The 25,805-nt window shown below is 39.4% G+C and overlaps 1 protein-coding gene across 6 annotated transcripts in view; it reads left to right on the forward strand.

The window, feature by feature from the left end:
* The window catches only part of PLCH1 (phospholipase C eta 1), a 216,306-nt gene that overhangs the window by 141,117 nt on the left and 49,384 nt on the right, over positions 1-25,805 (forward strand). For all 6 annotated transcript variants that reach the window (XM_059391691.1, XM_059391692.1, XM_059391694.1 and 3 more), the window contains 3 exons: positions 2,121-2,291; positions 14,742-14,835; positions 17,156-17,359. In XM_059391691.1, the coding sequence (XP_059247674.1) occupies positions 2,121-2,291; positions 14,742-14,835; positions 17,156-17,359 (469 nt within the window). The remainder of the gene's footprint in view (positions 1-2,120; positions 2,292-14,741; positions 14,836-17,155; positions 17,360-25,805) is intronic.

The raw sequence follows: 25,805 nt of genomic DNA on the forward strand, positions 1-25,805 counted from the left end.
CTCATACCAGGGAGATCATATGATAGTTGTCTTTTTCCGATTGACTTATTTTGCTAAACATAATACCCTCTAGTTCTATCCATGTCATCGCAAATGGCAAGATTTCATTTCCTTTGATGGCTGCATAGTATTCCATTGTGTGTATATACCACTTCTTCTTTATCCATTCATCTGTTGATGGACATCTAGGTTCTTTCCATAGTTTGGCTATTGTGGACATTGCTGGGATAGCTACTTTTGAAGTCTTTGAATGCTGTTGTTTATATGTCAGAGTTTTATTGTTCTTAATTGTTTATATTTATAAGGAAGTCTTGAAAAATGTTTTTATCCTCTGTATCTAGGGTTAGATACTTTGAAACAAAGGTATGGCAGAAATTTTGAATATTAGACCCAGTTTCTTAAGACGCAGTAACTGTACAAGCAAGCATCTCAGGTTCCCAAACTGGATATTCTATAGACCATTCTCCTTCTACCTTTGAAAGGACTGAAGCCAGTCAGCTCCACAACGAAACTGTGTATGATTTAAATATTGGTTAAAGTGTGTGCTCATAGTTATCCCAAGGTTAGCAAAATTTTTAAAAATATATTTTTTATGAACATGTTGACTTGCAAAGCTATGTCTAAAACCCCATAACAGCTGAGTATAGATGTTGCAAAACCTGGGCAATTCAAGATGCCATTCGTTCCCTGTCAGTTTTGGTTCAGTGACAACTGTGTTCACTTAAAATGAAGATCATATGAATGGATTGGCTGCTCATTACATATTCCCAACAATTTTAGAGTTTCCTCAAAAATTCAGCCAATCAGTAGGAAGATACACGTTGAAAGATTCTTGCTCAATATTTCTAGAAATGAATAATTTCAACTAGAAATCAGTCCAGGGAGATTTTTCAGACTTCTGTGGAGGGAAAACGGGGAAGTACCAATGATTCTGACGGCTGTAAGAGCAATAAGCTACCGAGGCTGAATTAAGAGAGATTCTATTATACTTAAAAATTGTATTTTTTTTTAAGATTTTATTTATTTCTTTGACAGAGAGAGATCACAGTAGACAGAGAGGCAGGCAGAGAGAGAGAGAGAGAGGGAAGCAGGCTCCCTGCTGAGCAGAGAGCCCGATGCGGGACTCGATCCCAGGACCCTGAGATCATGACCTGAGCCTAAGGCAGCGGCTTAACCCACTGAGCCACCCAGGTGCCCCTAAAAATTGTATTTGATTGAATTACAGTTCAGAAGCTGGTCAGAGACTAGTATTTTCATAACATGTTAAATATTTTTTCTCTTTTATTCCTGGTTTGTCTTGTCCAACATTTCTTTTTCCTTTTTTTTTCCTTTTTAAAAGATTTCTTTCATTTATTTATTTATTTATTTATTTATTTGAGAGAGAATAAGCCTGAGGGGTGGTTGGTCAGAGGAAGAGGCAGACTCCCTGCTGAGCAAGGAGTCTGAAGCAGGACTTGATCCCAGGACCCTGCGTCACAACCTGAGCTGAAGGCATTGTTTAAGCCACCCAGGCACTCCTCAACATTTCTTTTTCATTCTTCGAAAGACCAGCTCTTGGTTTAATTGTCACCCTTGGATGATATATCTGTTTTCTATTTCACTGCTTTTTGCTTGTTTATAATTTATTTCCTTGTATTTTCTTTAGCCTAATTTTCTCTAGCTTTTTGAGTTTAATTATTGAGTTGAATTATTATCTTATCTGTTTTCAGTTTACCTTGTTCTCTAATACGTTGAAAAGTTTATTTCCTTCTAATTACTGCTTTAAGTCATCATACGGATTTTAATCTGTAGTGCATGTGTTCACTTGTATGTTTCGTTTCCTATTTAGAAACGTATTATGTTGTCTTCAGACATTTTTTTAAAAAACTTTTTTTTGGTTGTTATATAAATTTACTGTGACCAGAGAAATTGGTTTTTATAAGGTTGAATCTTTATAACATAAATCTTTTTTTTTGTGGTCTAATAAATAGTTAACTTAAATCGACCCATGTGTGCTTGAAAAGAATGTGTTTACCATTTGTGAAATGTGTTCTAGCCTTTTTATAGTAAATATGATTTCCCAGTACTGAGTTTCCTATTTCAAACTCTCACAATACCTTTTTTTTTTCCTCTGCCTTTAGGAAGCTGATACAGATGAGAATCAAGGAACTCTGACATTTGAAGAATTCTGTGTTTTCTACAAAATGATGTCACTGAGACGGGACCTTTATTTGCTGCTGTTGAGCTACAGTGACAAGAAAGATCACCTAACTGTGGACGAGCTGGCGCAGTTTTTGAAGGTGGAACAAAAGGTATCATTAGACTGTTGAATTGAATTGTTTACTTAAAAATACAACTATATAGGTGTCTTCTGGTGTTGGACATAGGTACACTCTACCTTTAGGATAGAGGAGTAAATATTACAATTCCATCAAAAAATCTTATGAGTTATTTTTAACAGATTTCTAGCAGCTTTTATGAGGGAGTGATAAATTGAACACTCACATAATTTTTTAACTGAAATAAGTTGAATATTTTTCCACAGAGTAAGGACGTTTCTCATGTGTTTCATTTTAGATATAATGGTTATGTTTTCTTTATACTAAAAATATAGGTCGGTATTTTAGGTATTTGTTAAATGTGACATAATTCTTTTTTTCTTCCTGAAGATCTTATTTTCATTTATTTATTTGTTGGAGAGAGAGAGAGCATGAGCGGGCTAGAGGGACAGAGGGAGGAGAAGCAGAATCCCCGCTGAGCAGGAAGCTTGACATGGGGCTCAATCCCAAGACCTGGAGATCATGACCGGAATCAAAGGCAGACACCCAACCGACTGAGCCACCCAGGCACCCCAACTATGACATAATTCTTAACTAGTAATATAGTAATTCATTGATAATTTTGATAGGAAATCGACATTGGATCATATCAGAAGACTAAGTAAATTAAGTCCTGATTAGCAAAGAGAACCCCTAAATATATTTAAAATAAGAACGTTTCTTTTAAAAAAAAAAAGATTATATTTATTTATTTGAGAGAGAGAATGAGAGAGGGAGAGGGAGAACATGAAGAGGGGGTCAGAGGAGTAGCGGATTCTCCACTGAGCAGGGAACCTGATTCGGGGCTCAGTCCTGGGACTGCAGGATCATGACCTGAGTCGAAGGCAGGTCTGACTGAGACACCCAAGTGCCCTGGCTCTCACATATTAAAGCGTAACGTGGGGCTCGATCCCAGAACCCTGAGATCATGACCTGAGCCAAAGGCCGATGCTTAACTGACTGAGCCACCTAGACAACTTCTATGAGTTTGACTTTTTTAGATAATACTTTTTCAGTGAGATCATGTGTCTTTGTCATTTCATGTAGCATAATTTCCTCTAGGTTTTAAAGATGTCACAAATGGGAGGGATGATTTAATCAATCAACCTACATAATGGAACCTCTACCAAAGCCCCTGCCCCACAAGGTTTGCAGAGCTTCTGGGGTTGGCAAAGCTACAGGATGTACTGGGAAGGGGAAGGGGTATACCCTGAGAGGGCACGGAGGATCTGAATACCTTCCCACACACTTGCCCTATGCATTTCTTCATTTGGCTATTCCTGAGTTGTATACTTTGTAGTAAATCAGTCCTAGTAAATAAAGCACTTTTCTTAGTTCTATGAGTCATTCTAGTGAATTTTGGGAACTGACAGGCTTTCTCCTTGACTAAACTCTAGGCAGGCTCTTCTGAGTCCTTTTTTTTTTTTTTTTTTGACTAGGCTCTGTTGTTGGGCCTTGTCTTCAAGAGTCCAGCTCTAGCAAGAATCCTGCTAAGTCCCTTTAACTAAAACCCACATCTCTGATACCTGATCACCTCAACAGCTGATAAAATTCCTTATTTTCACCATCTCCTAGGTGATATCACCACTTTTCCTTTAGCAAGAACCCTGTTAGGTAAGTTTACCCAGAATCCCCTCTTATCTCTGATGTTTCCTCCACTGACCCCCACCCAGCTTCTTGGGTATAAAGCCCTCGTATTTATCCTGTATCTGGAACTGAACCAGTATTATATACTGGAGTTCTCTTTTCCCCTATTGTAATAGTTACTGATTAAAATCTGTTTTTATTGCTTTAAATAGTGTCTAGGTCTGTTTTTTCTTCTTTTCTTTTTTTAAAAAAAATTTTTAAATTTTTATTTTTTATTGAAGATTTTTATTTATTTATTTATTTGAGAGATTAAGATTGAGAGAGATCACAGAGGGAGAGGGAGTAGCAGACTTGCTTCTGAGCAGGGAGCCCCACATGGGGCTTGATCCCAGGACCCTTTGATCATGACCTGAGTCAAAAGCAGATGCCTAACCCACTGAGCCACCCAGGTGCCCCTGTTTTTTCTTTTTTTTAAAGATTTATTTACTTGAGAGAGAGAACGAGCATGCACACAGGTGCATGTGGGCCATGGGGGAGGGGCAGAGGGAGAGAATCTTTGAGCAGATTCCCTGCTGAGTGCAGAGTCTGACAGTGGGGCTGGATCTCAGGACACAGGTGATCATGACCTGAGTGGAAACCGAGAGATGCTCAACTGGCTGAGCCACCCAGGTACCCCATGGTCTGTTTTTCCTCTGACAGAACCCCCAAATTTGTAGTAGGCCTAGCAGAAATGGGGGTAGCCTGAATACCTCATTTGCGGCTAGAATCTGAGGTGGAGCAGTCTAAGGGATTGAGCACTTTACCTGTGGGGTCTAATGCTAACTCCTGGCAGTTCGTGTCGGAACTAAATTACATTGTTGGATACTCTGTTGGAGAATCAAAAACTTGCTTGGTGCCAGAAAAAGATACACTAGATTTGGTAATGATTTACTTTACCCCATTCCACAATCACATACATTTTAGGAATAACAGATTCAGATTTAACAGATTTTGGTGTTGCTTTCAAGTATTAGCAAATGTTTCTATCAAAATCAGTTATTTTAGTTCGTTTGCTAATTTGGCAAAGGAAGAGATTCTCCATTAACAATGTTAGCTATGATACAGATACAACATGGGGATGTGGAGTAATAGAAGAATATTTCCCCCCCCCAGAAAATAAGCCCTACTATATACATTGCTTCTCTGTTTTCTGCTTTTGTAGCTACTTTTGTACTCTCACCTGGACAACTCCTCTAATACTGTAGAAAGAACATTAGACTGGGAGCTCAGAAGATCTACATTCCACGCCCTACAGGCTTTATTGATAGGAGAATCTTGGGCAGGTCATACATAATTGTTTCTGACCCTTTGTTTCCTAATCTATAAAAGGGAGCTGGTATCTACCTTTCCAATCTCACAGTATCAAACTGAACATTGATTATAATGCTGAATGTGAAGAAGGCCTCTGACATAGATATTCAGAAGCACAGCAATGTGACAAATTAAAATTACAATATTTAAAATTCCTGACTTTAAATTCATTTGGACAAGTGGAATTAACCCGGTCCATTTGAATAGCAATAGTGAATGTCACTTGCTAAAGGGCATGTGTTTCTTCCCTCCTTTTGGTTATACTGACATTCAACGGGTAAATTTTTGTTAGGGAAAACAGAAGCCAGTGTTCTATGACATCTGCCCCTGGCAGACGATTGATTACCTGTATCCAGTTTAATTTTCTAAATTAGCTTGAAGCTACATATGGGTATAATCTGAAAGGAATTTTTAAAAAATTATCATACATCAAGACACATAAGCCATAAAGGAAAATATTAATGTCTTGAAACTTTTAAGTTTCTGTGTGATCCAATTTATCAAACACCATAAAATTAATGTCTAGCACAAACTAGGAATATATTTGTAATATACAAAGGGAGAAACAGTTAAATTCCTTAATGTGGGAAGTGCTGTCATAGACTACTGAGGAAAAAAGATGAATACCCATTAGAAACTTGGGCAGAACACTGGAAACATTAAACATTTAATAAAAAGTCGGGGCACCTGGGTGGCTCAGTGGGTTAAGCCTCTGCCTTCGGCTCAGGTCATGATCTTAGGGTCCTGGGATTGAACCCCACATCGGGCTCTCTGCTCAGCGGGGAGCCTGCTTCCCCCTCTCTCTCTGCCTACCTCTCTGCCTACTTGCAATTTCTCTCTGTCATATTTAAAAAAATAAATAAATAAAAATTTCATAAAAAGTAAATAAGCCTATTGAAAAGTTCACCCTTCATTAGGAATTCAAATATATGAAATAAAATGAAAAGACCATTTTTTACCCACAAAATCAGTAAAGATTAAAAAAAAAATTCTATCAGACATGGTGTCTCATTTCCTTTGAAGTTGTGGAATGGTATAATCTTTCTTTAGGACAGTTTAATGATCATATTTTATATAATTTATTAAACTTTGACCAATCTGTTTTACTTCTATGGTTCATTCTAAGGAAATAATTGTGTACAATGAAAAAAAAGGATGTAAAGTTGTGCATTTCAGCATTCTTTAAAATAGAGAAAAATTGAGCACCATCTAAATGTGCACCAAGAGAGTCATTAGTTAAGAGTTTTGTGGGATTTTAAGTTTTAAAACGGGATTTTCACAATGGAACAAATTGGAGACAATTTGACGATTCATGTGGCAGTAATTCATTCGTTTCTGATGGCATAAGATTAGTGTAGACACCAGAGTATTCAACTTTTACTGATTCTTGCAGTTGTGAAATGAAATATCACTGCTGGTCACATATGTTGTCAAAGATTATATGAAATCAAATATTGGCCACGGGTCAAATTTTTATTTCACTGAGGCTCTCTGAGACCTGAATTCATACCTTTGACAGGCCCAACTGCTGTTTGATTAGGGCCTTTCATTTTTAAAACGTGGATGTGCTTGGAGAAATTCTCTCTCTGTTTTATACCCATGAAGAAGTGCCAGTTAAGAAGAAACCAGCGGGCTGACACTTCTCTTTCACTGCTTCCTTGCAACTGCAAATAAAGATGACCGACATCCACAGGTCTGTGATTCCAGAGTACTAGGTCTGGTTGAGGTTTTTTGTTTTATTTTTACCCACTGTGTTTGCCGAAAAGCAATCTACGTCTTCTCCAGATTTACTATGCATTTGATGGCGCTGGGGCAGAATGTGTTGTGTTCAGTTCTTTTCAGAGTTTTGGTTCAGGAGCGATAATTGGATTTCATTCCCCCATCCCCCTGACAGCTTTTTTTAACAAGCGTCTAGTTTCTTTCTATCCTTTTGTGTTCACTTTCTATCCTTTTGTGTCTCGTGGATGGAGGAGAGAGCCAGGAGGAGTGAAGCATCCTTGCTGTCTGAGCAACCATCTAGCTGTTTACTGAGTGCAAAGGCTACACTCCGTGGAGCAATGGAAAGCAGATTTCTCTTTATTCTGCACTTTCATCTGAAATATACATATGGATGGTTAATTCCAGGGGAACTTTCAGAGCTTTACGGATCTCCTGCTAGAGGGTCTTCTTCTTACTGTTACTGTTTGTCTGGCATGGATATATACATTCTATCATTGTGTTGCTTCTGCCAGTTATCCCCGTTGTGTCTTTATTCTCTCTGCTCAAGTAGTCCCGTGGTTCTTCTGATCCAATTACCAGTGTCACTTGTACCATCTCGCTTCATTATCCTTTACTGAATCCAGAATGATCTGGTGAGAGTCAGGGTCATTCCACCTTGTCTCTCTGTGAGAAATAATTATAAACACTTCTTCATTTATAACTACCTTTAGTGCCAGTGTACCTTTATTTTTTGGTTAAACATTTTCCTCATCATAAAAGCATTCCTTTTAAGAGTCCTTCTTGAGTTTCTGTTTCATTTACTTAATTATTCACAGTTAAAGCAATTGAGAGTTTTCAGAGTAATTATATCTTGTAATATTTTGCTGCCTCAAATATAGTTCCCAAATGACATTTTCTGTGAAATAGTTATACCTTCTAATGCTTTGAAATTTGTGGTTGAATTTTAGGATGAGTTAGAGGTAGCCAGTTTGGGGAGGTAAATTGTTTTTTATTCAGTTGCAAACTGAAGGACCATTCATTTAGAGATGTTCCTCCACTCCCTTCTGAAATTACCCCAAGATTCAGGAAAGAGACTTCTATTCTTCTGCATAAAATGACAAGGACAAAGAGAACAAGGGAGGAGACAGAACAACAAAATCTTGAAATTTGTCTGATCTAAAGAAGACCCTGAAATTCAAGCCTACAGAGCAAGAAACATGAATCGACTTCACTCACTCAGTGGAATCCCAGAAAGGCTCAAGAATCGAAGTCACATGATGCTCTTGAAAATAGGAGATGAGGCGGGGTGACAGACACAAGCATGGGTTGGAAGTGGGGTTCTGGATCCTCTCTCCTACCTCTTGCAGCAGGACGACTGTTCCTTCTCCAACCTGACATAACAGGGGAAGTCAGAACTGGAGAAGGATGGCCTGGAAGGGTCCCAAGGTGTGCCAGGCCTCCCTGAGTACTGGACACAGGGAATTGTGGTAGATAGTCTGTGAAGATGGCTGTAGGAATTCCCCTATTCCTGTCTGCGTGCCCCTTGTCAATGTGACCTTCCCTCTTCTCCTATCAAGGAGTGGACTCTTTTCCTGCCCCTTGAATCTGGGCTGGCTTCAGAATTTGGTTCGACTAACAGATTATGGCAGAAATGATGAACAAGGAATCCCTGGGCGCCCTGATGGTTCCACTCCTGCCCTGTTGGAACTGTGCAACTACCACATGAAAAAACCGGGCTAGTGTTTTTGAGGATGAGAGACTTCTCAGGGAAAGAGGCCCAGGACCAGCAGCCAGCACCTACCATAGGCATGTGAGTGAGGCCATCTTAGACCACTGAACTGTAGTCAGGGGACTGGGTACCTGTAGTCACTTGAACAACCCCTAGTAGGTGAAAACAACAAAATAACTGTCCAGCCAATCCAGTCCCACTTACCAGCTTGCACAAATGTGATTTAAAGAAAAAAAAAGAAAAAGAAAAAAAGAAAAGTGGTGGTTGTTTTAAGCTTCTAGGTTTTGGGTGGCTTGTTTCAGAGAACTAGGTAATGAGTTCAAGGACAAAGTGAACTTCTGTGCATTGAAGTGGGAGAGCCATACCCCTCTTCTAATACTCTGCTCCCACATTTATTTAGGGGAAATTATAGGTAGGAAATAGGAGGATATTATAAGCCATGGTGGTTGGATAGTGGCCCCAGAAGATATATCTCGAGTCCTAACTCCTGATACCTGTGAGTGTGATCTTACTTGGAAATAGGGTTTTTGTAGATGTAATTAAGTTAAGGATGTTGAGATGATAAAATTTTAAATTTAGGGTGGACCCTAAGTCTAGTGATGAGTGCTCTTAGAAATGACAGAAAAGAAAACCTAGACACACAGAAGACCATGGAGGCAGAGACTGTACTTGTGAAGCCCCAAGCCAAGGAATACCAAGGTTTGCCAGCAGCCAGCGGATTTGAGGAGTAAGGCATGGAGCAGATTCTCCCTCAGAGTCTCCAGAGGGAATTGGCCCTGCCAACACCTGGAGTCTGGACTTGGGTTCTCTAGAACTGTGAGACAATCAATTCTAAGTTTGTGGTAATCCATTAACAGCAGCCCTAGGAAACTAATACACCAATTCCAGGAAGAAAAACCCCAAACCTGAAGATATTTACATCAGATAGCTAGTAAAATAGTACAGCCAGGAACTTTTCCAGCGAAACCCACCAGTCAGTCAGCTCTGCCAGGAATACAGAGGTTCCAACTCATTTATTACTGACTGGGTTTTAAATACATGTTTAAATAATTTTAAAAAGGGGTTTTAAAAAGGCAAGGTTACCATGTTTGAGGAAATCCTCTACCATAAAATACAGAGACCAAGGTAAACTTGGAGGGAATAGAGGCAATGCAGGGAAAAGGCATCTTAAAAACTGCTATTAATGTCAGAGTGATGGAACACAAAACTGCAGCCGTGAAGCCAGAACACTATGCACTGGGAAAAGACGGTTCAGGGGAAGAGCAGAGCAGAGAACTAAATTCAATAAATGGCTTAGAAGATAGTGAGAAAATCACCCATAAAGTAGAACAAACACAAAAAAAATGGAAAATAGGAAGAAGAGATAAGGTAATTAGTGGATTGATCCAGAAGGTCCACTCTCTGAGTAATCGCAGTTGCAGAAAAAGATAAGAACAAATATAAGGGCAGAAATTATAAAATAAATAATACCAAAAATGGTTAGCATGGAAAGTTAGAACTCTCTCGGTTGACAGGGCCACTGAGTGTGAAGTGCAGTTAATATATAAAGATCCACAGAGAGGCACCTGGGTGGCTAAGTCGACTGAGTGTCCGACTTTTGATTTCAGCTCAGGTCATGATCTCAGGGTGGTGAGATTGAGCCTGGGGTGGGCTCAGTGCTCAGTGGGGAGACTGCTAAGGTTCTCTTTCTTTCTCTTCCCGCCCATGCCTCCTGCCCCTTGCACTCGTGTACTCTCTCTCTCAAAAAAAAAAAAAAAAAAAAAAAGAAAGATGCACCCAGAGATAAATCATAATGGAATTCACAATGCCAAGGATAAAGTGAAACCCTGAAGGTTTACATAAAGCAAGAGAGAGAGAGGAAAAAAGAAACACTGATCCAATTAACAAACAAAAACAGGTCCTGTCAAAGGATTAGAATCAGTACAGCATCAGACTTCTCATCAGCAACTCCAGAAACCAGAAACATAGGGCAACATTTTCTGACCTAGAATTTTCTGACCTAGAATTTTTCATACACATTTCTACAATAGAAATGTGTATGCAGAGTAAATGTGTATGCAGAGTAAAACACAAGTACACAAGAACACTTATGCAAGAAATAATTTGCTTTCCAAGCGTTCTCTGAGGAGCATGAGGGGAAGAAGTCAGAACCGAAGCTGAATAAAATGCTGGAATCCTACTAGCCTGGAAGAAGAAGGACCTTGGTAGGGGGTAAAAAATTGGAGTTCATGGGTTATTTGTTACCTTTGGTAACTGAGAAGCCATTAGAGCCACTAGGAAGAATTTATGAGAGGGACACTAGAAATTAACCATTGGGTAGGAATTGCAGTAATTAACAGATTGGAAAAAAATTCTGTAAGAAACACAATCATTATACAATAGACTCAGTGTTCAACATTTGCATAATTAGAATAATCTACATTAAACAGTATTTTAATAAAAATTAAGAAATAGCTATCCTGGGTGGAGGGGTAGAGGGAGAAAGTTTGCAGGCCCAAACAGGCTAAATCTTTATCTAACACAATAAAAAAGTCAAGAGACAATGCTTGAAGTGTATAAAAACAGAAAATAGTATCATTAGTATCAATAGTATCATTATCATCATAATATATATATATATATATATCATCATTATCATCATAGTCAGGAATATAAAGACTTCTTCCAATGGAAATATCTAGAAATGTTGACTGTTTTTTCTGGAGCGTGGTTCTCAGTATAGAAGGGGGAGTTCTACTTTCAATCATAAGCATCTTAGTTTTGACATTTAATTATGAATATATTACTTTGATAAAAGTAAATTGAAAAGAGCTTAGCAATATTAAAATTTTCTGCAAGTTACATTATGATTTTTGGGTTTGGTGTGCTTTGGGAATCATAGCTATAAGAAATAGAATTATTTACTTCTTTGTTTTGAAATTCTCACTCGTTGTCCAAGCTTTGCTAGATACTGTACAAGCTGGGGATAAAAAGTCAGTATCAGAACAGTAGTATGTGATATAGAGACCTATGACTTTGATCTCTGTACCTAGTCCATCTGAAGTGGGTTGACCTTTAATATGAGGGCCAGATAGTCTTTTTTGGATGAGGCTAAGTATTACAGCAAACAAGGAAAGGAGAATGGAATCCAACCTGGACTAGTCAAAGAAGTTAAACTGCAGTAACTAACTTGAGACCTCCAAGCATCTCAAAAGGGGATGCCTGGGTGGCTCTGTGGGTTAAGCCTCTGCCTTCGGCTCAGGTTATGATCCTAGGAGTCTCAGGTCACGGTCTCAGCGTCCTGGGATCAAGCCCTGCATCGGGCTCCTTGCTCAGCCGGAAGACTGCTTCTCCCTCTCCCACTCCCCCTGCTAGTGTTCCCTCTCTCGCTGTGTCTCTCTCTGTCAATAAATAAATAAAAATCTTAAAAAAAAAAAAAGGCATCTCACAGGTAAGAAGTTAAGATTTAGGAGTTTTAGCTATATTGAAAGAAACCATCAGTTTTGAAAGTAAGCATTTCAGTGTTTCAGTACAAATAAAGAACTCCCAGATGATAGGTATAGTGTAAAAGAAAAGGCTTTGGATCTGAAGTCAGAAGATTGAAATCGGATCTGTGGTCCTGCTTTCTGTTGGTTTTGTGACTTTGACATAGTGAACCTTCCCTAGCGTAAATTTTCCTATTGTAAAATGGGGATTAAAATTCCAAGTTTACAAGACTTTTGTAAGAACTATTTACAATTATGCACGCGAAGGCTCTTTCTAAACTGCACAGCAGTGCCTGCATTATATAAAGGTAAAGAATCATTATTGTATTCAGGTTTTTTAAAGCTCTTTTAGCACCTGTTGCCTGGTATAGAAAGAACAGTTTTCTGTGTTGGAAAAAGCAAGTGCCTCAGATATTGATACCAAACAAAACTTACGAATGTGCTCCACGGGGAACAGTAGAGAGAAGTTGTTTTCTATTTTCCTTATTAGCTATGTCACAAAACAAGGAGAAAGGAACCATACAGGGCATTAATCTATGTTGAACCCTGCTTCATACAGCAAAATCTCACAGTAATTTTTAAAATAAGGTCTAAAAAATTGTGTTGTAGAAAATGCAGGATTTTGCTATTGGGAAGGTTAGCTACTGGGAAGGTTAATAAATTAGACCAGGGAATGGAGGAGGCATGGAAGCTGAGTGAGTTATACATTTCCTTTCTCATTATTATGTGTTACAACTGTATATCACCAAGTTACACCTTAATACTTGAATTTTGGTAGGAAATGGATTACCTTTCATTTTTTTTCTTCCTGTTCTTTTGTTTTGTTTTGTTTTTTTAAGTAGGCTCCACACCCAACGTGGGGCTCGAATTTATGACCCTGAGATCCATAGAGTCGGATGCCCAACTGACTGAGCCAGCCAGGTGCCCCTCACATTTATTTTTAGATCATGCCCAGAAAATTGTACGCTTCTTAGAATGTCTACTGATAGTTGCACCAATTTACTTCCCCAATAGAATGCTTTTAGTTAACACATTCTGCTTTGAATCTTGAACTAGTGACACGTTCCCTGTTCATTTCCAACTAGTTCTATCCCAGGATGATGGTATTTTGTTGTTTATTTTTTAGATCCCATGGGCTCCTGGTAGACTACCTGAGTCCAGGACAAGACCCCTACATGTCTGAACAAATTGCTTCATAAACCGAGTAATTGCAGTGTAAACTCAGGCTTCCCACGGCGCATGAATTTTTAGTTGTTGTTGTTATCAATTTGGCTCTTCTTACTTTGTGAGAAATTATTTGTTTTTTAGATTGTACGTGGTAAACCTTTCTAGTATGTTGCGGACAAATTAATGGCCTGCTCCAAGCCTGGGTAGGGCAATAGAGTTCTTATAGGTAGCATGGTTTCATTTATTTTATGGTATTTTCTGATGTTGTCTGGCAATATAAACCTCTGAATGTAGTAAGGGTTGTGAAATTTATGCAATGGATGCATTAGGCGTATTACACAGCTGGTTTGGGGGAAAAAGCCGTCTCTGTTTTTGCAAGCAGGCAAAAAAGAGCTGCATAACAGAGCTTTTGTTCCCCTGCAAAAGGTTTAAATGCTATCAGATAGACAGTTTAGAAAAATTAGATTTCACTAAAATGTAACTATTGAACCTAAGACTTAATAGACTATTTGAAAAACACTGTGAAGTATGAAATCCTGGCTCATAGGATTAGCTTCCCCTATCACTATTCATTAGTATTTTTAAATGTCATTGTTAGACTGTGGGGCTCAGTGGAATTTTGATCAAAATATCATATCCTGCATGTTGCTGTTTAATTAAAGAAATTATTCCAGAAGAGTTTGCTTTTCTCAGTGACACTGAGTATGTAATGTTCATGCAGCGACCTTGAGAATTACTTAGTAGGCTGCACTGCCTTTTTGATGTCACATGTTGATTGTAGTTAATTTAATTCTCACAACTGCCTTATAAGATAGCCACAGAGAAGGTAAGTGACTCATTCAAGATCCCACTGTTAATGATGTGAGCTGGCTGATTTGAACATGAGCCATCTAGCTCCAGAATTCTTTGTTATGCTAGCTGCTTCACCTAGCTTTCTGGTTTTACTTTCTCTCACTCACCTTTGTGATCTTGAATCATCACGGCAGATTGCTCTTCTGATTCACTAGGAAGATCTATAGATCTACACCTACACGTATGGATTTACCTAGAGCATTCTGTTTTGATAGGGAATAATTTCTTTCTATCTGTATTTATGATTGGCAAATTTTAGTGTTTGTCTAGAAAATATTAATTTGTAGATAGGTACTAGCTTATAATGTGTAGATTTTGGCAGTGGATTTGCACTTATTATTGGTTCAGTTTTATTAATTTTGCTTCGTGGAGTACATTTGTCTAGTACTTGAAGGGATGTTTTCACTGATTAAATCTGAAAGATAATGTGGAAGGATTGAGATGATCATTTCCCAAAGATAAAGTTGCTTTGACACTAGTAATCTCAAACACTGCTCATTTAACCACTCTGCTCTGTATCAGGAATGCTTAAAAAGTGTGTAGAGGCATGCATCTGGTGAAATTGTAGGTGCTTTACTAATGTTCTGTTTTGTTTAGATGAGTAATGTGACAACAGAATATTGTCTTGACATCGTAAGAAAATTTGAAGTTTCAGAAGAAAATAAGGCAAAAAATGTTCTTGGCATAGAAGGTAAAATAACCAGTATTCTCTCTTTTTTTTCCCCCTTTCAAGATTTCTTTAAATTCAGGTTAGTTCACATATAGTGTAATATTAGTTTGAGGGATAGAATTTCGTGATTCATCCGTTGCTTTATAACACCCAGCGCTCATTATATCCCATGCCTTCTTAATGCCCATCCCCCAGTTACCCCATCCCCCACCAATCTCCCCTCCAGTAATCCTCAGTTTGTTCTCCATAGGTAAGAATCTCTTAGGGTTTGCCTCCCTTAAAATAACCATTCTCATTTTTCAATTCAGGTTGTTAAGTTAAATTCTAGCAAAATTTTTAGAAAATCAGGAGGTATTCATGGATTACAGATGATTCAAATAAAACTCACAATACAACATATTTTCCTACAAAACAGATGCCATGATATTGCTCTTTCTCTTACTTCTTAAATGATGATATGCATTTTCCACTCCAAGCAAATCAACTCTATCCCACCATGCATATGCTAGATCTCAAGAAATATTTGGACTTTTCTCAAATGGCTAATTTTGGAAAGCCTCAACCTGGTAATTGCAAAAAAGGAAATTTGGTCTTAAAATAACTAACCTATGACACTAGGGACTTGAAAGTACATGTTTTTTAAAAAAAATATTGGCAATGAACTTGTTTTCCCTAGTTGGTAGCAGTGGAGAGGTTGTTGGAATCCTAAATTTTGTTAATACAACTATTTTATTATATAGTTGAGGAAGTGAGACTCTCAAATTAAGTAATTCGCCCACAGTTATGTATTCAGAATTAGCTTCTAGGATCTTACATATAAATGTGAATTTAGGTACGTATATGTATAAGTTATATTTATTTAAAATATGTGGGAAAATAAACTTTAGGCTGCTACCCAATAGGAGATCAAGTCCCAGGCAGAACCAGCAATCTTAATGGAGGACCCCCACTGGGGCACTTCATTGCCCTCAAGAGCATCCAAAGCCATAGTTTATCTTACTAATTTAGATTGTTGACCTCCTATTCTCCTCTACTTTCAGACTCAGTGTGGACAAGAGGGTTTTGATATCACCGGTTTACTTCCTGGGGTGGAGGGTAATTAAGAGAAAGGAATAATTTAAAACTTATTTCATGAAGAACCATTATTAAAACAACTAGAGAGGATAAATTAATTTAGGCCAAGAATTTTTTTTTTCTGGTGGGGCCCCCCAAAATGGGATTAAACATGATTTCTCCATTATGGACATAAGGATAGGCAATGAAGAAATTCTCCAGAGTCTCAGAGGATATTTGCAGACACTGTTTTACCCACGTAATTCTTGACGACTTGAAACAATTTACCCTGATGATTCCGCTTAGGTTGTTGGAGATCATTCCCATATTTATTCATTTTTGATGAGTGCCTCTTCTACTCAGGTGTTCTGTTTTGAAAAACTATGGAAAACTCATAGGATTTTCTACATTATATATATATATATTTATTTATTTGAGTATAGCTGATATACAATGTCAAATTAGTTTTGGGTATACAACTTAGTGATTTGACAACTTACATATATGTCATACTCACCACAAGTGTAGGCATTGTCTGTCTTGTTACATTGCTATTACAGTATCACTGACTGTATTTCTTATGCTGTGCCTTGTATTCCTGTGGCTTGTTTGTTCTGGAACTGGAAGCCTAGAACTCCCTCTTCCCATTTTGCCCAGCCCTTTGCCCCTTTCCCTCTGGCAACTGTCCATTTGCTCTCTATATTTCTTCGTGATCTTTAAACACTATTTTAAACTCATTAAAAAGTTGCCAGCTACTAGCAGCATCTTCTCAAACCAATTTCATAGTCCAATAATCACACTCTGAATTTAGGCAGTGCCTAACTTTTTACCTGTGGCCTCAACTATGGCACTAACAGTACTGTTTTTTGAATTAATAACTTATCACGTTGCTGGTCAATCAACCAACGGTCGAGCTGGTCAAGCTGAGTCAATATGGCTTGACCATTGCATCAGTCACCCATTATTAGATCATGCTCCGCAGTCATAGCTTGAGTTCAATAGCTACCGAATGGCTTTGTAGTAAGCCCTCTCCCAAGAACTTAATCAAAATTCTTGAAAAGTTGACTGTAGGTTATGTTTAAACTACTATTTCCCCGTCGTATTTACATTTTTGATACTCATTGACCTGAAGCAAATCTTATTGCTTTAGTATTCCTCCCAGTAGCTGTCCTGAGTGTAAATAAGCTAATGACTTTGAACGTACTTTGACCTCTGTTGTCCCCAGTGGGTTTGAGTAAGCACCCGTGCTTTGAAAGCTCCAGTCCTTCACGGTCTCTTTCTTCCATAGGGTTCACGAACTTCATGCGTAGTCCTGCTTGTGACATATTTAACCCGCTGCACCAGGAAGTGTACCAGGACATGGATCAGCCCCTGTGCAACTACTACATCGCCTCATCTCACAACACATACCTGACTGGGGACCAGCTCCTTTCCCAGTCCAAAGTGGACATGTACGCCCGGGTGCTCCAGGAGGGCTGTCGCTGCGTAGAAGGTGTGGGCCTTGTCTGAGCTCTGCTGACTGTTGATGAATGTGGCCTTTAGTCAAGTCAGTCAAGTCTAGTATTAAACAGTGGAGACTTGAAATAGACACACGAACCAGAACCATTTTTTTGCTCATTGTAGCATCATTCTTAACTCGTAATGTTCTCTGACTTCTCCTTACTGTCCAATCAGGAGGCAAGGAGATGAGCTGGAAGTTAGGAAGCACACCTACAGTTGGCGAAAGATTGGGATGACAATGAAAGTTTTCCTAGAAAGGTATTTTTGATTCGACAATGGCAGACATAGTTCTGGACCACTCTTTGATTTCAAGACGCTTCATAGTCTCTCAGTCAACGTTTATTAAATTTCGAATGGGGTCTTGCTTGTGGGGACATAGGTACAGGTGTCTGTCTTCAAGGAGCTGACAGTCTAGCAGAATGGGTGGCCATTAAAAACGGTAGGACAGTGTGAGAATTCCACCAGACCAATCACATACATGGTAAAGAAGTGGAAGTATGAAGAGTAAGGTGTGAGATAAAACGTGATGAGAAATAGGCTGGGAAGGTAAAGTTGGGTCCATCGTAAAGTGTTAAAGGGCTTGAGGAATTCTAGTCTTTGGTAACAAGGGTCCAATGAAAGGTCTTAGTACATACTGTGGTGTCATCAGACTTGTAGTTTAGAAAGATCACATGCGTCTCTGTGTAGGAGGACAGTTTTTTGTTTTTTGTTTTGTTTTGTTTTTAAAGAATATGTGTTTGTGGAGAGAAACAGGGTGAAGCTAGATAGAGCAAGGAAAATGATGGGAAAGGCTCTTAACAATGATTCGGTAGAAGGGTTATAAAAACTTGGACTTGCATCAATATTAAAGAAGACAACTCAGCAGGACCTGGTACAAGAAGTGAAGGACGTAGGAAATGAGGGTGAGAGCTATAATGAGTGAATGGTGCCACCATGTACTGTAGGGAATCTGGGGTGAGAGCATTCACGTTTTCTATCACTTGAGTTTATTGTCATTTGGTAACATTCTCTTGGACGTTTTTATCAGTCAGTTGGATAATAATATCTGAACAAAATGGAAAGATCCAGGCAAGATAAAAATTCCATAGTTCTGAGTTTTGTATGTGATAGTTAAGGTCTTGGAAGTGTACAAGATCACCCACAGAGAGGAGCGGACAAGCAATGAGGCCTGAGGAGTTAAGTGATCTGGCAGTTACATGCAGGAAGAGCAAGGGGAAACCACCGGGATAACACAGAATGGTGACTGGGATCTAAGGAATGAAATGGGCAAAAACATCCCATGCAACAGCAAAGTAAGTTAAAGCAAACACTAATCATCCAATCTGGTTGCATTTCACAGCTGGAAGGTTGCAGGTGTCTTTTGATAGGTTTGGTGACAGGCTAGTGGGAAGTTGGGGGGAGCTGCTGTGGATTCGTCACTTGGCATTTTTTTCCATTTGAAGAAAACTAGGTGATACAGTTTGGGGAGGTTTTGAGACTTGGAAGAAAAAGAAACGAGGACACAGATTCTGTTTTTAGATGGGATATGGGGGCTGAGATTTTCAAAGTGTTTAAGCCTGATCGCCTCTCCTTTCTCTGGGAAGAGAGGATCATTTATGAAGTGTAAAGTGGGGGGAAGTCAGTTTGGGGGCTTAAGATCAACAAACAATGGTATAGGAGTTGATAAGATAAACTGGAGAAACCCTAATTAATTTCAAAAACAGTCTAAAAACCATCCTTTTGTTATATAAAATCTGCATGCTTAGACTCTTTCCATCCCATTCCCAGGAGATTAGATATGGGCTGGAGTTGTGATGGGATTGAGCCCTACATCAGGCTCCCCAGATGGGCTGTGGGAAGCCTGCTTCTTCCTCCCTCACTCCTGTTGGTTGTGTTCCCTCTGTGTGTGTGTGTGTGTGTGTGTGTGTGTGTGTGTGTCAAATAAATAAATAAAATCTTAAAGAGAGAGAGAGAGAAAGATTAGGTATAGGAACAGTGAAGATAGATTATAGAACTGATCCAAGCCTCTGGATTTTTAAGTCGTGTAAAATATCATCAAGGTGTTGGTGGGAGCTCTTTTAAGTAATTAGTCAGTAGGTTCATGAGTCTTAGAAAGGAAAAAAAAAGTGAATATGGGGCTACAAAATGAGGTAAGACAACCAAGAGATAAAAAGACGGAGAAAGTTGTCATCACACATACAAAAAAACAAGAACAGAGAATTGTCATCACAGAGTGGGATTTTGATGTAGTTACAGGTGATGATTGTATCCAGGCCGAGTCATGGGTGAACATGAATGAAGAGTGGGGATGAGTTTGTTAGCATTGAGAAGGTCAAAGCTAAGAGACTGAGTAAATTGCCCACGTGGACTTTGAACTCACGAAGGATGTTGACAGGTAGATTCCTTATTAAAAATTTTAAAGATTAGAAGTTGGAGATTAAAAACTGTAAACCAGATACTTAAGTGCAAAAAGAATGCTCTGGGAAAGGCACTTAGAAGATGCCAGAAACGTAGAGTTGGATAAAGTGAGGTTCCAAAGTGGGGGGATTATTTTTTAAATGAATATAGGAGAACAGTTATTTTTTTTTTAAAGATTTTATTTATTTATTTGACAGGCAGAGATCACAAGTAGGCAGAGAGGCAGGCAGAGAGAGAGGAGGAAGCAGGCTCCCCACTGAGCAGAGAGCCCGACGTGGGGCTCGATCCCAGGACCCTGGGATCATGACCTGAGCCTAAAGCAGAGGCTTTAACCCACTGAGCCACCCAGGCGCCCCTAGGAGAACAGTTATTTAAAAGTGCCAATCAAGGCCTGGAGCATGCCCCCTGGTCAGGGATTTATACACAAAAAGCACCTGTGGAGAAAGGTAGTGTCCTCCAAGGCAAGCTGGCGGCTACTCAAGGTTCAGAGGTGGAAGGAGAACTCTGCAGAGTTTGATGATAAAAGGGAATTTGTGATGGAACGGAGATTCCACGGAGCAAAAGGGAATCACTTTTTGGTGGGGGTGTGGTGGGGATTAGCAGTGGAAAACAGGGGTGCTGGGCTGGGGAGGTGGAATAGTGTAGGGAAGGGAATAAAGCAGTAAGGTGATAAGACTCGTAACTGGATGGGTCTTTGTCAAATAGTTTCTGGCATGGTCTAAGGGTCAATTAACATTTTAAAAGTGGACAGGCATTAAAAACCGTCTGCATACAAAACAATTAGAGCTGCTACAGATTTAGTGTTCTGGAACCTCATGCTTTAAGACAGCATTTTTGTAGTTGGTGCAGAGAACGCCTCCTGTCACGAGTGACAGACAATTGAGTAGCTTAAGTAACTGAGTAATGAAGATGCTTATAAAATATTAACATAAAGAAAAACCTTTTAAAAGTCTCGAGATGACATCCTGCTCTCAGCCATTATTCAACCCTTTGTTTGTTCAGTGCTCAAGAAGTTTTACGTCTGTGACATGCATAGGGGTTCCCTGGGCACAGACCCTCATTGGATTCACAGTGATTGTTGCCTATCATTTGAAATGGTGACATGTCCTTTGAGGCCAAGGAAGGAAAATGACTTGTAATGACTCTGTGACGTGATTGTTAACTCCAGACTGTTGCGATTTTTTAGAAGATTTTATTTATTTATTTGACAGAGAGAGAGAGATCACAAGTAGGCAGAGAGGCAGGCAGAGAGAGAGGAGGAAGCAAGCTCCCTACCGAGCAGAGAGCCTGATACAGGCCTCGATCCCAGGACCCTGAGACCATGACCTGAGTTGAAGGCAGAGGCTTAACCCACTGAGCCACCCAGGCGCCCTGCGATTTTTTTAACTGCTGTGTCCTGTGCAGTATTTCTTTCGCTTTCCAGGTCTTTAGTACCCAGTCTTCTCTTTTTTGGTTTTGCTCCCCCAAAAATCAGTGTCCTACCCAAGCCTAATCATGTTCCCATGATCAGTTCCTTATCCTGAATCAGAACATCTAACCCTCCAGTTTTGTTTGGGGTATTGAGAAGGAAATTATCTGATTAAGACAATTTATAGCAAGGTACAAGTGAATTTTTTTTTTTTAAAGATGTATGTATTTATTTATTTATTTAACAGAGAGATAGAGATCACAAGTAGGCAGAGAGGCAGGCAGAGAGAGAGGAAAGCGGGCTCCCTGCCAAGCAGAGAGCCCGATGCGGCACTCGATCCCAGGACCCCGAGATCATGACCTGAGCCGAAGGCAGAGGCTTTAACCCACTGAGTCACCCAGGCGCCCTGGTACAAGAGATTTTTAATCTTAGCTTTTTTTTTTTTTTCTTAAGGATCTTTTAACTTTAAAATGAGAGCTTTTAGAAATTGTCTGTGGTAGATGATATTGGACATTGACCTCTCTTGTCTCTCCCTTCTTCTTCCTAACTGCCACTCACCAAAGTAATAGAAGCTACTTGGCTCTCCTTTTCTAAAAGCTTACCTTGCTCCAGATCATGACACCGACTGAGAACATGTACGGCTCTGGTGTAACTTTAAAGGACAGGCAGTCTCTCCAATATCTCCCTCATCAGCTTATAGCTGCAAATCCCTCCCCTATTATTTGGCTTACTTGAAGTTATTGCTATTAGAATAATCTATTGTAAGTGGGCAGTGGAAGTCAGACTACTGTTTCTGGAAGGTTTTTGTTGAGGAGAAGAATTCTATTTATCTGAGGGACTTGATCAGCTTTGTCCGGAATCTGTGTTGTATTCAAAATTATGGTTATCACTTTGGCTTTGAATGTTGTGTGTGGAGGAACAGGGGAACTACTGTGATTTCAGCCCCTTTTGTGAGCCAGGTCTTGACTGAGTGCTTTCCATCCATTCTCATTTGAGTCTTACAACACTAAGGGGACTAAAATAGCCTCCTTGAGAGGACACCCCGACTTGGAGTGGTGAAGTGGCTCAAGTTCCCATAGCTAGGAAGCATGGGACTGGAGATTTGAATGCAAGTTGATTTAACTCCCCTACTCCACTGTTCTCTGTGAAGTCCATGTGCTTTCTGGAGGAGCAAGCATTGCATGGCATGATTAGCCCCAGGAGGGATCAAATGAAGGTCATTAGGTCCCAGAAGGAAGGCTAGAGAAAGCGAAGTGAAGCACTGAGGGGAGGGTGGTTTTTAAAGAAGGAATTAGCTCGGTTCAAGATTGGGACCACCATTTAAATATTTAGATGTTCCTGTAGACTGAGAATTTGATGACATGATTTTTTGCGCTTTCCTGACAGTTTCTGTGAGCCCTGTGCTTTGAAGATCTGAGCTCACAGCTGAAGCTTGGGCCCAAGACACCAGTGTTTATAGGTACCAGTGCTATGTCATCTGCCTTGGATCTGGATCAAGTTGTTTTTACTCTGAAATAACTAGAGTTAGGAATAAAGAACCTGATTTATAGAACATAGCAGGTCAAGGATTGGAAATTTCAGGTCCCACAGATATTTTTTGGAAGCAGCTTTTGCCGAGCATAGCACTTAGAGGTAGAGCGTAATGATTCCGGACAGGTTCTTCATGGTAGCATGACCTGAAGAATCTCTCCACCTTTGAGCTTCTAGTTTGATCAAGTTGTGTTTTCCATCTCCATTAGTTCAGTGGCAGGAATGTCCTTGGTCAGGATACACGCAGTGTCTTGGGGAAGACTAACAGGTCTTTTTTGGGGAAGTGGGTTTGTCAGCAAATCAACTGGATAATATTTTTTACATGGTCTTTCATTCCCTTGATTTTCAGCCCAAGTTGCCTAATAAATATGGATGTTCTGTCCGGGGGATTTTCACCCTCATTATGGAACTGATGTCGCATCACTGCTATCATCGGTTTACAACCTTTCCTGTTATCTCTGGGAGGGCTATCAGGATGGAACGCTTTTAAGTTCCATTATGAAAAGCTGTCATGTTAGCTGCTTGGCTAGCCTGTGGAACTGACCAACCCTTTGTCAGAGTGCTTTCAGGGACCTCTAATATGTGACGTGATTGAAAAACAGGCCCCTAGTAATTTTGTGGCCAGGGGGATTGGTTAGAGGATTTTCGTCTTGCCAGCATTCCCGTTAAACAGTATGAGCTCTTACAGGAACCTTCACTGTCATTTGAACCTGGCTGTGACTGCCACATGTTAGGATGCCCATTACCATTTGGGAATGCTGTTATCCTCATTGAGCAGACAGGTGATGAAATGATCTAAAAAGTGAGCATTAGAAGAACGGCCCTTGGACATTGGGAGATGGAGAGAAGAGGGTGGGGGGAAATCGGGGGGAGACAAACTATGAGAGACTGTGGACTCTGAGAAACAAACTGAGCGTTTTGGAGAGGGGGGAATGGGTGAGCCTGGTGGTGGGTATTGAGGAGGGCATGTATTGCATGGAGCACTGGGTGTGGTGCATAAACAATGAATCTTGGAACATCAAAAAAATAAAATTAAAAAAAAAAAAAAGGAAGATCCACCCTCGGCTACAGATATTCTGCTTATGTTATAAATGTTAGCAAAAGAACATCTTCTTTCATGCCCAATGTAGTTTTAACAGCTGCTTTTCTGTATACGTGATAATCAAACGGGCAAGGCATTGCCTGTCTACATCCCTTCTTTGTGAGGATGTTAGTTCATTTATGAGAAACCCTGTTATGTCCTTTTTCCTCCACAAGGGGGCTAGATCAGGGTCTAAATTACTCAAATTACATTTGAAACATCTGTTCCTTCTTTCCATACCTCTATGCAAAGACAAATTAAAGAATGTTAAGAACATGTCAAGAGATGGATGGAGCTTCTGTTCTTAGAAAATGTCTTTGATAAGTTTTACCTCATTTGTAGGCCCAAAGAAACAGTGCAACTCTTTATGCTGTTATCCCAAAACCTTGGATCTCCTTAACAGCATCTTTAAAATTTGTTTCCTATATTCTTATGGTATCAGCCTTTAAAAGATATTAGTCTTTTTCTCCTCTTACCTTTTCCATTTTTCTTCCTAAGGATAATTTAACAGTCAATGTTTAATTATAATTTAGGTAACTCTATTAGGGTATGGAACTAATAGGATTTCTCTCATATATATGAGAGTGCAAAAGAAAGATTGGTCAATTTTAAGAAATTGGCTTACCCGATCATGGAGATGTGCCAGTCAGAAATACGTACATCAGACCAGCAGGTTGGAACCTTAGGTAGGAGTTGATGTTACAGGCTTGAGGAGAATTGCGTCTTCGGGAAATGGGAGTCTTTCGTCTTAAGGCCTTCCACTGATTGATGAGGCCCACACTTTATGGAGAGTAATCCACTTTACCCAAAGCCTACTGATTTAAATGTTAATCACATCTAAAAAAATATCTTTACAGCAACATCTAGACTGGCGTTTGATTAAATAACTGGGCATTGTAGCCTAGCATGGTTGACACATAAAAGTACCCATCAAATCCTATTAATAGTTATGGTGAACAGCTTTAAAGTTTTAGGGGGAAAATGGACAGATCGTGCCCTGATGTAATACACAAAGCACATGTATAAGGAAGCTACTACTAAAATAAGGAAAAGGTGTGGTCATGAACTGTCTGGCCCTAATTGAAACTCAAAGTTTTGTTTTGTTTTTCTTAATTTATTTTTTATTTTCAGTATAACAGTATTCATTATTTTTGCAACACACCCAGTGCTCCATGCAATCCGTGCCCTCTATAATACCCACCACCTGGTAACCCGACCTCCCACCCCCCGCCCCTTCAAAACCCTCAGATTGTTTTTCAGAGTCCATCGTCTCTCATGGTTCACCTCCCCAAAACTCAAAGTTTTAACTGGCATTCCATTAGCCAAATCCAGCGTGCAGAATGTTTGGCTCGTGTAGTGATTTTAAAAATGGATGCATTCTCAATATTTTAAAAATTGGGAAAACTCATGGCAGTAAGATCTAGAGTTTTGAGTTTTCTCAGCTCTGGCAAGCAGAGTTGCCTGCCTATGATATATCGAAGGCAATGTCACCAGAACTGGCAAGGTTGTATGGGGGACCCCAGCTTAGCCTTGATTGGGATTTAGATAAGGAACGTGAAAGAGGGCATTTTGGTTGACCTTAAATGAAAGAAGCAGAGTCCTGGAGGTAGGGTTGTCTGTGAGGAAACGTGTGTAATGGAAGAACCTGTCTGTGATTGTCAGGTGTAGGAGAAAATAAGTTTGACTTGTCAGAGAAAATAAGTTTGACTTGTCAGACTTTTTTTTTCTAAACATGAAAAAACACATTTTATTGCACTTAAGTTATAAGAAAATAAAATTTCTAAGTGAATCAAACCATAGACACAATCCCTTTAAAGGTTGTTTTCCTCCATCATGTCAGGTTGTTACATAACTAAAATTAACCAACTTGAATCTGATTGTTTTAAATCAGACTATAAATAAAACAAAAAAAGAATAAACAGGAGGAGGAAAAAAAGATCACCTAGGATACAGTGTTAAACCACTTTCACAGTTCAGCTTGAGTTGTGGCTCTTGGAGAATGAGGCAAACCATTTGACTTTT

The sequence above is a fragment of the Mustela nigripes genome, chromosome 2 (genome assembly GCF_022355385.1).
Source record: "Mustela nigripes isolate SB6536 chromosome 2, MUSNIG.SB6536, whole genome shotgun sequence".
Taxonomy (NCBI): Eukaryota; Metazoa; Chordata; class Mammalia; order Carnivora; family Mustelidae; genus Mustela; species Mustela nigripes.